Source organism: Cnephaeus nilssonii (assembly GCF_951640355.1).
Source record: "Cnephaeus nilssonii genome assembly, chromosome: 12".
NCBI classification, from domain to species: Eukaryota; Metazoa; Chordata; class Mammalia; order Chiroptera; family Vespertilionidae; genus Cnephaeus; species Cnephaeus nilssonii.
In genome coordinates, this window is record NC_137083.1 from 35,911,903 (window position 1) to 35,926,255 (window position 14,353).

A 14,353-nucleotide genomic window follows, 5' to 3' on the forward strand; every position below is an offset into this window, starting at 1 on the left:
AATTCGCACAGGAACGTAAGGATTGGACAGTCGAGCATTGGAAAAAAAGTCATGTGGTCTGATGAATCACGTTTCCAGTTGCATCATTCAGATGGCAAAGTGAGAATTTCTTGGAAACAGCAGGAAAGCATGCACCCCACATGCATGAGTACAACCCTTCAAACTGGTGGTGGCAGTGTTATGGTTTGAGGCATGTTTTCCTGGCATGATTTGGGCCCTTTAATTCATGTGAATAGCACAACATACCTAAGTATCATTGCTGATCAAGTTCATCCTATCATGTTGATGGAGTATCCCAATGGAGATGGCTTCTTCCAACAAGACAATGCACCATGCCACGGTGCTCATATTGTGCAGGAGTGGTTTCAAGAACATGAGGGAGACTTTACCTTGCTTAGGTGGTCCACACAATCACCAGATCTCAATCCAATTGAGCATTTGTGGGACAAAGTTAAAAGAGCCATCAGGCAGCTGGTTCCACAACCATCAAATCTCACAGAACTGGACAGTGCTATTCATCAGGCATGGTGTCAGATTCCTCGCATCACCTTTCAACATCTTGTGGAGTCAATGCCAAGAAGAATCACTGCAGTACTGAAGGCAAAAGGTGGCCCAATGAAGTACTGATGGGGTGGTCATAATAATCTGGCCACTCAGTGTATATGTCATCTATATAAATAGTGACAGTTTTACTTCTTCCTTTTCAATGTAGATATCCTTTATTTCTTTTTGTTGCCTAATACCACTGGCCATCCTTTTCTCTTTTCCTGACCTTAGAGGAAAATCTTCCAGCTTTTCACCATTGATATATTGTTAGCTGTGGGCTTGCCATATATGACCTTTATTATGCTGAGGCATATTTCTACTATACTCAATTTGTTGAGAGTTTTTACCATAAATGGTGCCAGTCTAGGGATAGAAATAAGATGGTGACTTTTAGCTTCTATCCTTGGAGAGCATCCCAGCAGTCCCCTAATGTGTGTTCAGTTAGATGCCTGCCACTGAGGCCAACACTTTAAGATTAACAAATGAGCTTCTTTCACACAAAGTCTGGACCCCTCTTGATTAGCTGCCTCTAAACTGGGTCCTCAATTAGGTGAGTCTGAGTGTGCAAGCCCTTTAAAAGCTGTTTCTCAGTTTGCTATAGTCTTTTAGGTCATGTGGATATGAGACCCACTGGCTTTTAAAGCTAGATGTTTTGGGAGTGCATCTTTCAGGCACAGGTCTTAAAAGTTGGGGTGTCTGATATAGGGTTCAAACCTTTCATTCCTCAGGGAGACGCTCAAGGTTTTAAGTCCCCTCTTGAATGTGTGTTGCCATGCCACGGGTGGGATTTATGGCAAAATTGGGTATCAGCCTCTCCTACCCTCTTCAATGTGTTTTTTTTGTTTGTTTGCCCAATGTGTAGCAGTTGGTAAGCTAGTTTTTAGTTTGTTTGTTTGTGTTCAGAGAAAGTTGTTCCATATGTAGTTATAGATCTGGTGTGTTTGTGGTAAAAGGTGAGTTCAGGGTGCTACAATTTTAAACCAGAACCAGAGCTGCATATCCTATATAATAATGAGCTAATATGCTAATTAGACTGGAATGACCTTCCAGAATGTCCAGTGGGCCGGGGTGGGGCTGTGAGGGCCGAGACAGCTGGGACTGCGAGGGCCGAACCCCTTGCATGAATTTCGTGAATCGGGCCTCTAGTTTCTAAATAACACAGCAAACATAAATAACACAGCAAGATAACACATTCAGCAAGAAATTATTTGCAGGAAAAATTTTAGAATCAAGTGATCCAACCGTCCATTTAGTTGGGTACGCTACTCTTACTGCTGTTTCTTCTTGCACTTCTATGAAAACTGCTACATGTGAGCTGGTGGCAGGGATGGGGTGGCATGGGAAAGGGGAGTGGGAGAAGGAAATGATTACAGTAGTAGCCAATAGAGATAGAGTCTTCACAAACTTATAGGACCATTATTTTTAAATGATTAGTCATACATCTCTGGGGGATCCTGTTACACTGCAGATTCTGATTCAGTGGGCATGCATGTTTAACAAGTCTGCAGGTGACGCTGAGGCTGTTGGCGCAGCTGTAGCACAATTAAAGAACTATTTTAAAATCTATGCTTTTCCTAGCTTTGTCACAGTTTCCCTTCATAAGTGTGTAGAATGGAGCATTTCTGAAATGTGTAGACAGAAGCTTACTCGCATCTGAGAACAGTTGGCAAAGGAAAATAGGAGTAATACGTAAATAGTCCGTGAATAGACAATAACAGCTGCTTATAGTAGCAATATTAAACACCATTTCTATAATCAAAAGTTAAAAAAAGCAAAATTATTTTTCTAATAACAAAAAGTATTTACAGGCACGCCTCAGAGATATTGGGAGTTCAGTTCCAGACCACTGCAATAAAGCGATAAAGCAAGTGCTACAATAAAAGAGAGTTGTAATCTTTTTGCTGGCAGAGGGGTCTTGTCTTCAATTTATATATATAAAAAAGCACCATCTGTGAAGCTCAATAAAACAAGGTATTTCACGAATACTTAAAAACGCAGCTACCTTTGAGCCAAAAATAAAAAAGCAATGATCATGTATGTATTTGATACAAATATAAAACTCATTTTTAGTTTATTAGTTCAGATCACTCCAAACAACTCAGAAAAACCAATCATCAGTAATTTTGTTGACATATGCAGAAAAACGTAATGAATATAGTGATTCCTTAGATAGAGTTCAAAATCCACTTAACATGGTAGATAAGCCAGAAGAGGTGGGCGTAGTGAAAGCAGCCACAGTGTTGCAAACATCTTAGACTTCAACCACAAAAACTGATTTGCCAGCTCAAACACACCTAAAATGAACTCCAGCTAAAAAGATATTGTGGAGCTCTGACCGTTGACAGTATGTTAAAAGATTGACAGAATATTGCATGCATATAAATCCAAACACAAATCTCCTGAATGTTCAGAGTAAATTTTCAGAAAAAAAAAATTTCTTTTCCTGATATGTTACTCACTCTACCTGTTTTTTTTCTGAACATTAAAAACTGTATAGATTGTTCTCTATCTTCATGCACTTGTCAGCAACAATAAACATTAATCCATTTTCACAAGCTATGGATTTTCAAGCTTAAGTTATGAACAGCAATTATAATTTTTGTGATAGTTAAACATAGTTTGAAATAAAAATGTGCCTCTCTACCAAATGGTAGAGTTTTCTATTGGATAAAATATACAAACTCATCCAGGTACACTTATAAGTATTCAAACATCTACCTTCCCCGAACACCATACTATTTCTTTAGAGCAAATCAAGAGGTCACATATATAATACATTCCCCAATGTACTCCACTCTGACCTCAATGCCTGTGTGTGCCATTCTTTAAGGAGTTGTTTTTCCTACTGGGTATCTTTAATATAATTCACTCACATTAGTGTATGGATTGTCTTTCCTCATATTTTATACAACTTAGAGAAAAGATGGTGAGGAAAGATAAACATTAGAATTTACAGGTATTTAGTTAAATAATATTAAAGCTGCATCAGTCAAAACTTTTTCCCTCATACCTATGTACTGAGATGCATTTCTGTCTGAAGATTATAAAATCTGACTCATTGATTAGATATGCAGACCTTATTTGAGGTGGCTATGTATTTCCTCATCCAATTCTTTTTTTAAAATATATTTTCATTGATTTCAGAGAGGAAGGGAGAGGGAGAGAGAGATAGAAACATCAATGATGAGAGAGAATCATTGATTGACTGCCTCCTGCACACCCCCTACTAGGAATTGAGCCCTGAGCAGGAATCAAACCATGACCTCCTCATAGGTCTATGCTCAGCCACTGAGCTATGCTGGCTAGGCTCCTCATCCAATTCTTTAGCACAGTGCCTACTTTACATAATTTAGACCATCTCAGTTCAAGAATTAAAGAGATTTCCTTTATATTTCTCTTAGAGCAACATGTCCACAAATATCCTAATGCAAAGAGAGTAAAGTTTTCTCTTAATCCTCAGAAGAGGATTTCTAGAATCTCATCTTACACTTCATTATCTTAGGAGGATATATTTTCCCCTCCTGGTGACTGTAAATGGAAAGATACTAAGTCAGTATGCTTTGAGTACCTTCAGATTTTTGAAGGATACCTCTGAACTGGTGGTGTCTTGGTTGGGGTATTCATTATTTACCCTGGAAGCTAAAATTAAGACCAAGTAATTCTTAATCTTATTATCCAAACAAACCCAGTTCTAATACTTCATCCTATAAACCTCTCTGTATAAAACACAAGACATAAAGTGGCTCATCTTCTCTCTCTATAAGGAGCTTTTTAGGCAGACTGGTGCTCTCTGCAATAAGTGAACCCCTGCTAAAGAAAGCAGGATTACCTAACAATCCTATCTAATAAAAGAGTAATATGCAAATTGACCATCGCTCCAACACACAAGATGGCTGCCCCATGTGGACAAAAGATGCCCACCACAAGATGGCCAGCAGGGTAGGGCAGTTGGGAGGGACCAGGCCTGCAAGGGAGGGCAGTTGTGGGTGATCAGGCCAGCAGGGGAGGGTAGTTGGGAGGGACCAGGCCTGCAAGGGAGGGCAGTTGGGGGTGATCAGGCCAGCAGGGGAGGGTAGTTGGGAGGGACCAGGCCTGCAAGGGAGGGCAGTTGGGGGTGATCAAGCCTGCAGGGGAGGGCAGTTAGGGGTGACCAGGTTGGCAGAGGAGGGAAGTTGGGGGCGACCGGGCCTGCAGGGAAGGGCAGTTGGGGGGGGTGACCCAGGCCTGCAGGGGAGAGCAGTTGGGGGGGACCAGGCCTGCAGGGGATGGCAGTTGGGGGAGACCAGGCCTGCAGGGGAGGGCAGTTAGGGTTGACCAGGCCTGCAGGGGAGGGCAGTTAGGGGCAATCAGGCTGGCAGGGAGCAGTTAGGCATCAGTCAGGCTGGTAGGGGAGTGGTTAGGGGGTGATCAGGCTGGCAGGAAGAAGTGGTTAGAGGCAATCAGGAAGACAGGCAGGTGAGCAGTTGGGAGCCAGCAGTCCTGGATTGTGAGAGGGATGTCCGACTGTCCGTTTAGGCCCGATCCTAGTAGGATCGGGCCTAAACGGACAGTCGGACATCCCTTGAGGGGTCCCAGATTGGAGAGGGTGCAGGCTGGGCTGAGGGACACACACCCCCGTGCACAAATTTCATGCACTGGGCCTCTAATAGGTCTAATAAAAAAAAATTTTTTCCCAGTCCAGAACTTAAGTCATGCTGCTATAAAGAATTAAACCAAATATCTTTTGCTTTTCTTCCAACTGACTCAAAAAATTAGGCTAGGACAAAGTGTCAATATTGAATTAGGAAGAATATTTCAGAAGGAAATATGGATTCACAAAGAAACATAGATTCAAAGAAAATACTTTAAACAGAAAATCAGGGTAAATGTTTTGTGACACAAGAGGAACTAGGCAAAGTGCAGGAGTTTAAGTAAGAATGTCTTTTAATGGTTGAAATCATTCTGTCAGGGGTGACAATGAAAGCAAAAAATATTACAACAAATAACTATTAATGCATTCTCTTCTTTGTCATTGTTCATACATTAATTCCTTTATTCTCATTTACATATTTTCATACTAGGACAACATTCTGAAGTCATGAAGTATAAGTTGTATGTAACTGAGTAGAAAGATCAAAATCAACTCAGATTTCCAGAAGAGCTGCAGAATGTGGAAAATTACAAAGACCTTAACATGGAGAGCCAAAATGTGCTACCAGTGACTCCCATCTGCATAATCAGTGTTAAAAATAGAAGCCCATACTGTTATAAAGTAAGACCATAAGTATAATGCCTGCTGTAGCTATGCAAAGAATCCCATAGAGAAGGAGATTTAGGTAATATATAATAAATAAACGCACAGGCTAATCATTTATTTTCCATTCTTAAATGTCTTTCAAAATAATGATGCTCATGAAATGTAATGTACTGACAGTCCTGGGGTCTGTTGCAAATGAACAGGGACACTGCCGAGAATGATGCTGTCTTCCCTTGATGAGAAATACAAGAGTTCAGGGTCCAGAATTTGTCTAGAATGTCCACTCCTCTGCTGGATTTGTCACCAGGGAATCCATTAGTGAATCAGCACCAAATAAAAATAATTTGTCCATGCTACAACCTGGTCCGTAGAAACTGTGCACAAGATGAATGTTAAATGGTGCTGGTTTCTTGTTCAGATTATGGATTTCAATGACATCTTAATAATTGTTAGAATTGTATTGCTGCTTATTGCAAAAATGAGTAGTGCCACCATTTCATCAACTATAAGATTAGGTATGTTTTGAAAAAATAAAGCGTATTAAATCTTCATTTGTAGGTCAGTATTCACAAAGGTCCCGATGTTGCTGGTACATAAATGTAAAAATTCATTTGCTGTCTAGAAAGCAGAAGAAAGGTTACTGTTTATCAGGAAGCAGTGGAAAAACAAAACAAAACAGGTAATATTCAAGTTTACATATCCAAGATACCCTACTTTGTGTTATTCAGCATAATTTGTCAAGCTGTAGAGAACAGCTCTCTGGTGGACTATATAGTAAGACAATGCATATTCTCATTCAAGAAGGATAAGCTTCCCAACTCTCCAGACCTGCATGTAGCCAGGTAAGGATTGTTCACCAATGAATCTGCTCTGGGCAAGCATTTCTACTCTTGGCTCTCCCTTCAGGCCATCTCCCATTCGGAGGTGTCTATACTATACTATTCCTTTTGAAGGGACTCTTTGCTTGTGCTCTTTGTGATCCATTGAATAAAGCCACAAAGCCACACTTTAGCTCCACCATCTTATATTTTATTTCCTTTTGTACATCTATCTTCTGTTTTTCCAATTGCTTACAAATCTTCCCAAGGGCATAATTTTATAATACTGAAAACTGAGGCTTCTTTAAAGAAATCTACATCTCTGTGATTCTTCTAAATCTAATAAATCAAATAAACTACAAAGAAATTTTTTTCTCTACTTGTAAAAGAAAGGCATATAGTTTTATAAATACCAGTCACGTTTTCTTGTAACAGTTAAAGGCAAAGAAAACTAATACATTTGTTGACAGAGATGCTCTAGAAAGTTTTCAATCCTTTACCCTAATTTAGCCACACAGAGATCCAAGGAATTTGATATTCAGGGCTCACTGAGCAGTGATAAAATTTATTATATAATTTTAAGAGAGAATACTTGCTAAAATAAAACACTTTTAACTACTATACTTCCTTTTGAAAACATGCTTTCCCGCCAGAACAAGTTTTTGTTTTGTTTTACTTGTTTGCTTTTCAATGGATTATTTTTATCTCTATTATATAAATGGTTATACAAATATCTTAATTTAATCATAACATGTTTGTTATTGGACTAATGGTCTTAACAGTGATGCAATATTTCCCTTATTTATTATAATATGAATATATTATATTGTCATTTTGAATACATCCTATCCAAATAGATTGTAGCTATAATTGTTCAGCCTTTTTTCAGTGACTAAATAGTGGCAAAAATGATCAAAACAAAAGATTGGGTTACCTTCCTAGACAAAAGCACTCAATCACTCAATCACACACACACTCACATACACACACAGAAATAGTGTTCTGAAAATTTCACTTAAAAATTATCAATTTGACTGGTTCACACTTTGAAAATGGACAATTCTGCACTGTTAAAATTTGCAGTGTTCTGGAGTGTCTGCAGAAGATAGAACAGATGCTGATGAATCCCTGGCTATTAGAAACGAATGGAATTATATTAGGGATTCAATGTGATAGTACATATAACATATTTATCATGATCTTGGCACATAATAAAAGCTAAATAGTTATCAGTGGCAGCCCCAGAATCTGTATTTAAGACAGATTAGGGTCAACAGTCTGATTGAAAGTAAAATAAGAAAACTTGTTTTAAAGTTGTGATTTTAAAGCAAGTGTATTGCTTTTATCTTTTCTTTTCTTTTTTAATGCGCCTGAGAAGGAAAGGCTGATGCGAATTATGGATGAAGTGAAAAATTCTCCCCCAAAGGCTACACCAGTGGCACCTATAATGATTACAGAAAGGCTTCCACTTAGGGAAGGTAGGATCGGGCACTCATTCCTATTTATGTGCAGGGGGACACAGACACTAACTAATAACTAAACCAGAGGCCTGACCACCTCTGGAGTTCTGCTAACACGCAAATGTCCACATTTACATGATATTCTCTCTAAACCCTGAGTAATTTGGTTTTACTGTACTGAACACTACTTTCTCCTATTCTCTTTTACTATTATATTCCAATTTTAGCTCATGAATTTTAATTGTTAATCCTGCTTCCACATTAAGCATCTAGGGAACACATCCTGATATTGGACAATGTATGGCCAGCATGTCTGTGAAGAAATCGGTATTTATAGTAATGTTATCTTCATTTTAAATTTCATTTTAATGTAGTATTTATTTTAAAGGCATATTTTATCTCTACCATTTATTATCAAGTTTTTAGTCTCTTTTTAATTTCTTGGTTATTTAATTTCTCTTTTTATTTTCTTTTCCCTTGTAAATTCAATCTCTCCAAATATCTGCCATTTTCAATTTTACATAACATTTTCTAATCAACATGTTAAATTATTTTTTATTTTTTTAAAAACATAAACTAGAAATAATCAATAAATGAAGTCAGATTTCTGCAAAAAAGCTATATATACTTTTCAAAGGTGAAAATTATCTCTTATTCCATTCCTCTCAGAATAAAGATAGAATCTAGTGATCTGCTTGATAGTTATGAGCCTTATTTACTCAGTCTTCATTTATATCTTCACTTACATTAAGTATCCCAAAAGTTCAAGAATGTATTGAAAAACAATAATTGGCTAGACATGTCCAGAAGGAGTTACAAAATAATTTATAAACCCTCTTTGATAAAATGCAAAAAAGTAACATGTAAACTAATGTTACTATAGTAGTATACATACATATATTTGTATTTTTGTATATACTTACTTATTTTGTTTTCATTGTTCTGCATGCACAGTATGAAATCATAAATCCAACAAATAGCACCACACCAACACCGAGTAAGACCATTTCTACCAGGCCAAGGAGCTTTATTTTTCCAGTCACTTGGCTTTTAAACATTTCTGCCTTCTCATCGCCAATGGTACCAGTCTGTAATCAAGTTAATAATTAGCATTATTTGTGTAGATCATTAGAGCAAAATACTTAAAATCCTCCACTTACATATCACTCTTTCCTCCCCAAACATCTATATAGGTATTAGTCATCTGTATCTGTAAGACAAGCCAATGAAATTCCCTTTGCACGTTCAAGGAGACAATATATGCCAAGGTAGAATACAGAGTGAAATATAACCCACTTTCCTTTATACATGTTGTCTGGCAGTCTTCAATATGCTAGCTCCATTGATCTTTAAAACTGTCTTACTGAAATCTTTCACAATTTTCCAAAGTATTTTTCCTAGTGACATAGGAAAATGGCAAGGGTCAACTATTTAATTCCCTATAAAGACTTGATGCATTTCCTAATTCTGTGGCTAATCAATTCCATGGTTTACACAAAAAATATCTTGTCAGGATAAACCATCTACAACTGCTTTAACCTGGCTTTTGTAAGCTTGGTTGGCTTTTATTAACTATAATATTCAGTGAGCCTTGAATTATTTGAAGTTGGATGTGTGAACGACTCTCTCTAACATAAACATATGACAAGAAAAAATGTTTAGCAGATGCATTTTGAAAATAATCTAAAATGATAAAAAGTGCACAGAAAACTAAGACAAATTTGATATTTCTATGTGGTTTGGTTCTCTCAAATAGCTATAATTAATATTATGTAAACTCATCTATATGGACAATGAAAACATACACAACCTCCAATATACATTAAAGGTATATTCAATTTTAAAATATCGAAAGTATTTTTATATACAAAGAAGTTTACTGCTTTTAATACTAATAGATAAAAATACTAACCTCATTAAGCCAAAGAATAGGCACAATATAGTTCCTTTTCAGACGCTTTAAAGCCCTGTAATATACATTTAAAATTGTGAAAATATATTACATATATATGACAGAAATTTTAGTAATTACCAGTATCAATAAATATTCAAATATTAATTACTCTTGCAACTTGGTTAATTTCCTTGATTTTTGTTCCCTGTAATGAATCATTTAGGTTTTAATATGGCTGTTTCTCAGATATCTTCTATTCTAAAAGCCTTCATAGCAGATTTATAGTTGATTGACTCTTTCTAAACACAGATTTTCCCTTTAAACTAATTCTACTCAGGAAAGTAAAATATAAATTTTAGAAACTATTGTCATAGAAATATTTGGAGAGTAAGCAAAATGTGAGATGCCACCTAATATTTTAAAACACTCCAAACTATATATAAACTAGAGGCCTGGTGCATGAAATTCATGCACGTGGGGGTGGTGTCCCTCAGCCCGGCCTGCACCCTCTCCAATCTGGGACCCCTCGGGGGATGTCCAACTGCCAGATGTGTCCCTGCAGAATCAGGCCTAAACCAGCAGCCGGACATCCCTCTCACAATCTGGGACCGCTGGCTCCTAACCACTCTCCTGCCTGCCTGCCTGATCACACCCTAACCACTCCCCTGCCGGCCTGATTGCCCCTTAACTGCTTGCTCCCCTGCATTGGCCTGATCTTGCCCCAAACTGCTTGCTGCTTCACTGGCCTGATCACCCCTAACTGCTTGCTCCTCTGCTGGCCTGATCACCCCTAACTACCTCTGCCTCAGCCGCCCCCCCCCCCCCAACGTGGCTTTATCCGGAAGGAAGTCGGATGTCCAGAAAAAGTTTAGTAGACCCAGTCTAATTAGCACATTACCCTTTTATTAGTATAGATTCACTTCAGTGAACACCAGATGTACTTCTAAATTACAAATGAAAGTTATAAGCATTTAATAATTATTATTTAATATAGTCAAGCCAAAGAGAAGTTGATGTTTTATATTATTTCCAGTTACTTTCATAGATTTACTCACATTCTTACAAGAAAATACTAAAAATCATGTAAAGATAACCTTGGTCAAGATACTCACTCAATTTTTTTTGATTGCTTGACCAATATGTTGACTTGCAGCCGTTTTGCAAATTGTAAAGTGAATCCAGTTATCTAAAAAAGAGAACAAACTAAAATTATTTTTAACTTCTTTTGAAAACATTCTTTTATAATAGCCAACATTAATTTGTAATGTTATATAGAACTTAAGGTGAATCTGTTCTATTTGAAACTTGTGTATTTATTAATAAATAATTGGACATGTTAAATATTTCCTACATAACTATCCATAATTGCATTATTTGCATATGCAGATATGTATGTGCATGCAAGCACACATGCATATACATGTACACACACATATAATTTCTTTGCCCACTCTAATGTCAAGGTTTTAGCTAGATTTGTGATGTTTACCAGAAATGGTTTTGCGGAATCAACAATAACATAACAGTACTAAAACATAAAAGCATATACAGTTTATATAGTTCCTAAACTATGCAAGGTCAAATATATATTCTGTCAGAATCCATATATCTTCAGTTTAATCATACTACTATAATTATTTAAATAAAATAAAAACTGCTACTAAAATTCTGGCATCCCATTAAATTTTTGAAAAGTAGAACAGTAAAATAATTAAAACTGTTGTGCTTATAGGATTTTTATAGATTTTTTGTGACACTAAATATAATAGATATAGCCCCCAATTCACATATACCTATAAAATCTCCTTTTATCCCTCATAATATAATATAAAGGGTTTCTTCATATAAGCAATGATTAGAATCATTCCCATCACTAGTATTCCTGACCCATGATCCATTAAAAATGCTTAAAAAGTTCCATATTCTTAAAAACTAAAATTAAGTTACCTTGACATTTCATAAAGTAATAGAAAAAAATCAATGTAATTTTCATAGAAATAAAAGAAATTTATCAATAAATATGATCAATAAATGTAATTGACAAGGAGATAATTTATTTTTTCTTTAAGTTAATTAAAAAACACACAATATTAAACAAGGCAGATCAATAGTATATTTGCTTACAGGTTCAACATCTAAGAATGTGCTGTGTTCTTCTTCATTTGGATGTAAGCCTTCAATAGTTTCTCTAATTTCAGGAGTGGCATGTAGGAAATGAGGAAGTGAAATGATGACAGGTTTTCCTGAAAACAAGTTTTAAGAAGATAATTGGGGATAAATATTTCACATAACACTAAAAAAAGATTCTTTGAAAATAAAATTTAAAAAAATGCATAGCTGGGTTTGAAATCTAATTTTGGGGGATGAAGGTGAGGGAGAATTATAAAATCTGATTGCTATTGTACAAATAAAATAACAAAACTCTCCATTATTCTACTAACCAGTCAGTTGATTCTGTTGTTTATGCCTTAGGCATTAATTTTTAATATGTAAGGTTTAGCTGCTGAACACAGTTTTAACCATATATGTTTTTGTTTTAGGTAGTAATATATCTATGAACTAAGAATCAAGTAAAGTTTTCTTTCTTTATTCTCACCACTCCAATATAAAGAACGTGAGCAAACCAAGACAGACCACAAATTGTGTGTAAGTCAGCCTTTGTTTCAGAGACACACTGAAAATATACTCATTTTTATTTACTATTTTCAAAGAAAGAAAAAATGGCCGATGGATAAATTGAAATGCTCATAGTATTCTGGGAATTATTTTCCTTTTACCCTAAATTTAAAAGGAGCACAAGGATTCTATATGGCAAAAGAAACAATAACAACAACAACAATAATAAGGCTATCAATGGAATGGGAGAAAATATTTGCAGACTAGATATCCAATAAGTAGTTCATATGCCAAAAATCCAAAATATACTAGGAACCCATACAACTCAAAAAGACAATGAGCAGAATAATAATAACAATATCAATAATAATAATAATAATAATCCTATCTAATAAAAGAGTAACATGCAAATTGACTTTCACTCCAACACACAAGATGGCTGCCCCAATGAGGTCAAAGATGGCTGCCCCCATGTGGACACAAGATGGCTGCCATAAGATGGCCAGCAGGGAAGGGCAGTTGGGAGGGACCAGGACTGTAAGGGAGGGCAGTTGGGGGCAATCAAGCCTGCAGGGGAGAGCAGTTAGGGGTGACCAGGTCAGCAGAGGAGGGAAGTTGGGGGTGACCAGGCCTGCAGGGAAGGGCAGTTGGGGGGGACCCAGGCCTGTAGGGAAGGGCAGTTGCGGGGGACCCAGACCTGCAGGGGAGGGTAGTTGGGGGGGACCAGGCCTGCAGGGGAGCGCAGTTAGTCGTGACCAGGCCTGCAGGGGAGGGCAGTTAGGGGCAATCAGGCTGGCAGGGGATCAGTTAGGGGCAATCAGGCTGGCAGGGGAGCAGTTAAGCATCAGTCAGGCTGGCAGGGGAGTAGTTAGGGGGTGATCAGGCTGGCAGGCAGAGGCGGTTAGAGGCAATCAGGAAGGCAGGCAGGTGAGCAGTTGGGAGCCAGCAGCCCTGGATTGTGAGAGGGATGTCCGACTGCCCGTTTAGGCCTGATCCTACTGGGTTCGGACCTAAATGGGCAGTCGGACATCCCTCGAGGGGTCCCAGATTGGAGAGGGTGCAGTCTGGGCTGAGGGACACACACCACAGTGCATGAATTTCGTGCACTGGGCCCTCTAGTAATAATAATAATAAATGAAAAGAGCCTAGACATTTTCCTTAAGTAACACAGGGAAATACTAGTATGATTTTATCGACTAATAACTAACCTTTGCAGCACTGAAACACAATTAGGACCTTGAACACAATACAAAATCAAAACACAAATTTCCTACCATCACCCTTACTTTCTGTCCTTATTGCTTTCTCACTTTAAATTTTTGGTCAAAGGGATCTTGGGTAAAGGTTACATTTTAAAGAATACTGCAAATTACATTATGAACTGTAATATTGTAACTATTTACTCACCTTCTTTGCACTTGCTAATGTCTAGCAAACCATAAAATGTACAATTATTTGAGATCTCTGGGTCTGTGCAGAAACAATGGTTTTCTGGATTTTGAATTGGAGATGCAAAGGCCTTGGGTGGAAGAATAAATCTTAACACAGAAATTCCTTTCAGATCAAGTTCGGATCCAAACACAGCATAGATGGACCTAAACACAGAGAAGAAAGAGCTTCATTCCAGGGATCTGAACTATATTCCGGAGATTAATTTTTTTCTTAGTTTTAGATTTATATTCTTGCTTTAACTTGGAAAAACTAATATACTCTTATCAGAATTCTTACTAATTTTTAGGAAAAAACAAAGTCTTTGTGAAATTTTAAGGCATACCAGAACTCA

The 14,353-nt window shown here is 37.2% G+C and overlaps 1 protein-coding gene across 2 annotated transcripts in view; it reads right to left on the bottom strand.

The window, feature by feature from the left end:
* Nucleotides 1-5,451: 5,451 nt before the first annotated feature.
* Nucleotides 5,452-14,353, bottom strand: part of CD36 (CD36 molecule (CD36 blood group)) — a 55,066-nt gene continuing 46,164 nt past the window's right edge. For both annotated transcript variants that reach the window (XM_079786411.1, XM_079786410.1), the window contains exons 10-15: nucleotides 13,978-14,165; nucleotides 12,079-12,197; nucleotides 11,067-11,140; nucleotides 9,973-10,027; nucleotides 8,984-9,148; nucleotides 5,452-6,400 (exon numbers count right to left, since the gene is read on the bottom strand). In XM_079786411.1, coding sequence (XP_079642537.1) covers nucleotides 8,984-9,148; nucleotides 9,973-10,027; nucleotides 11,067-11,140; nucleotides 12,079-12,197; nucleotides 13,978-14,165 — 601 coding nt within the window. In that variant the 3' untranslated portion in view covers nucleotides 5,452-6,400. The remainder of the gene's footprint in view (nucleotides 6,401-8,983; nucleotides 9,149-9,972; nucleotides 10,028-11,066; nucleotides 11,141-12,078; nucleotides 12,198-13,977; nucleotides 14,166-14,353) is intronic.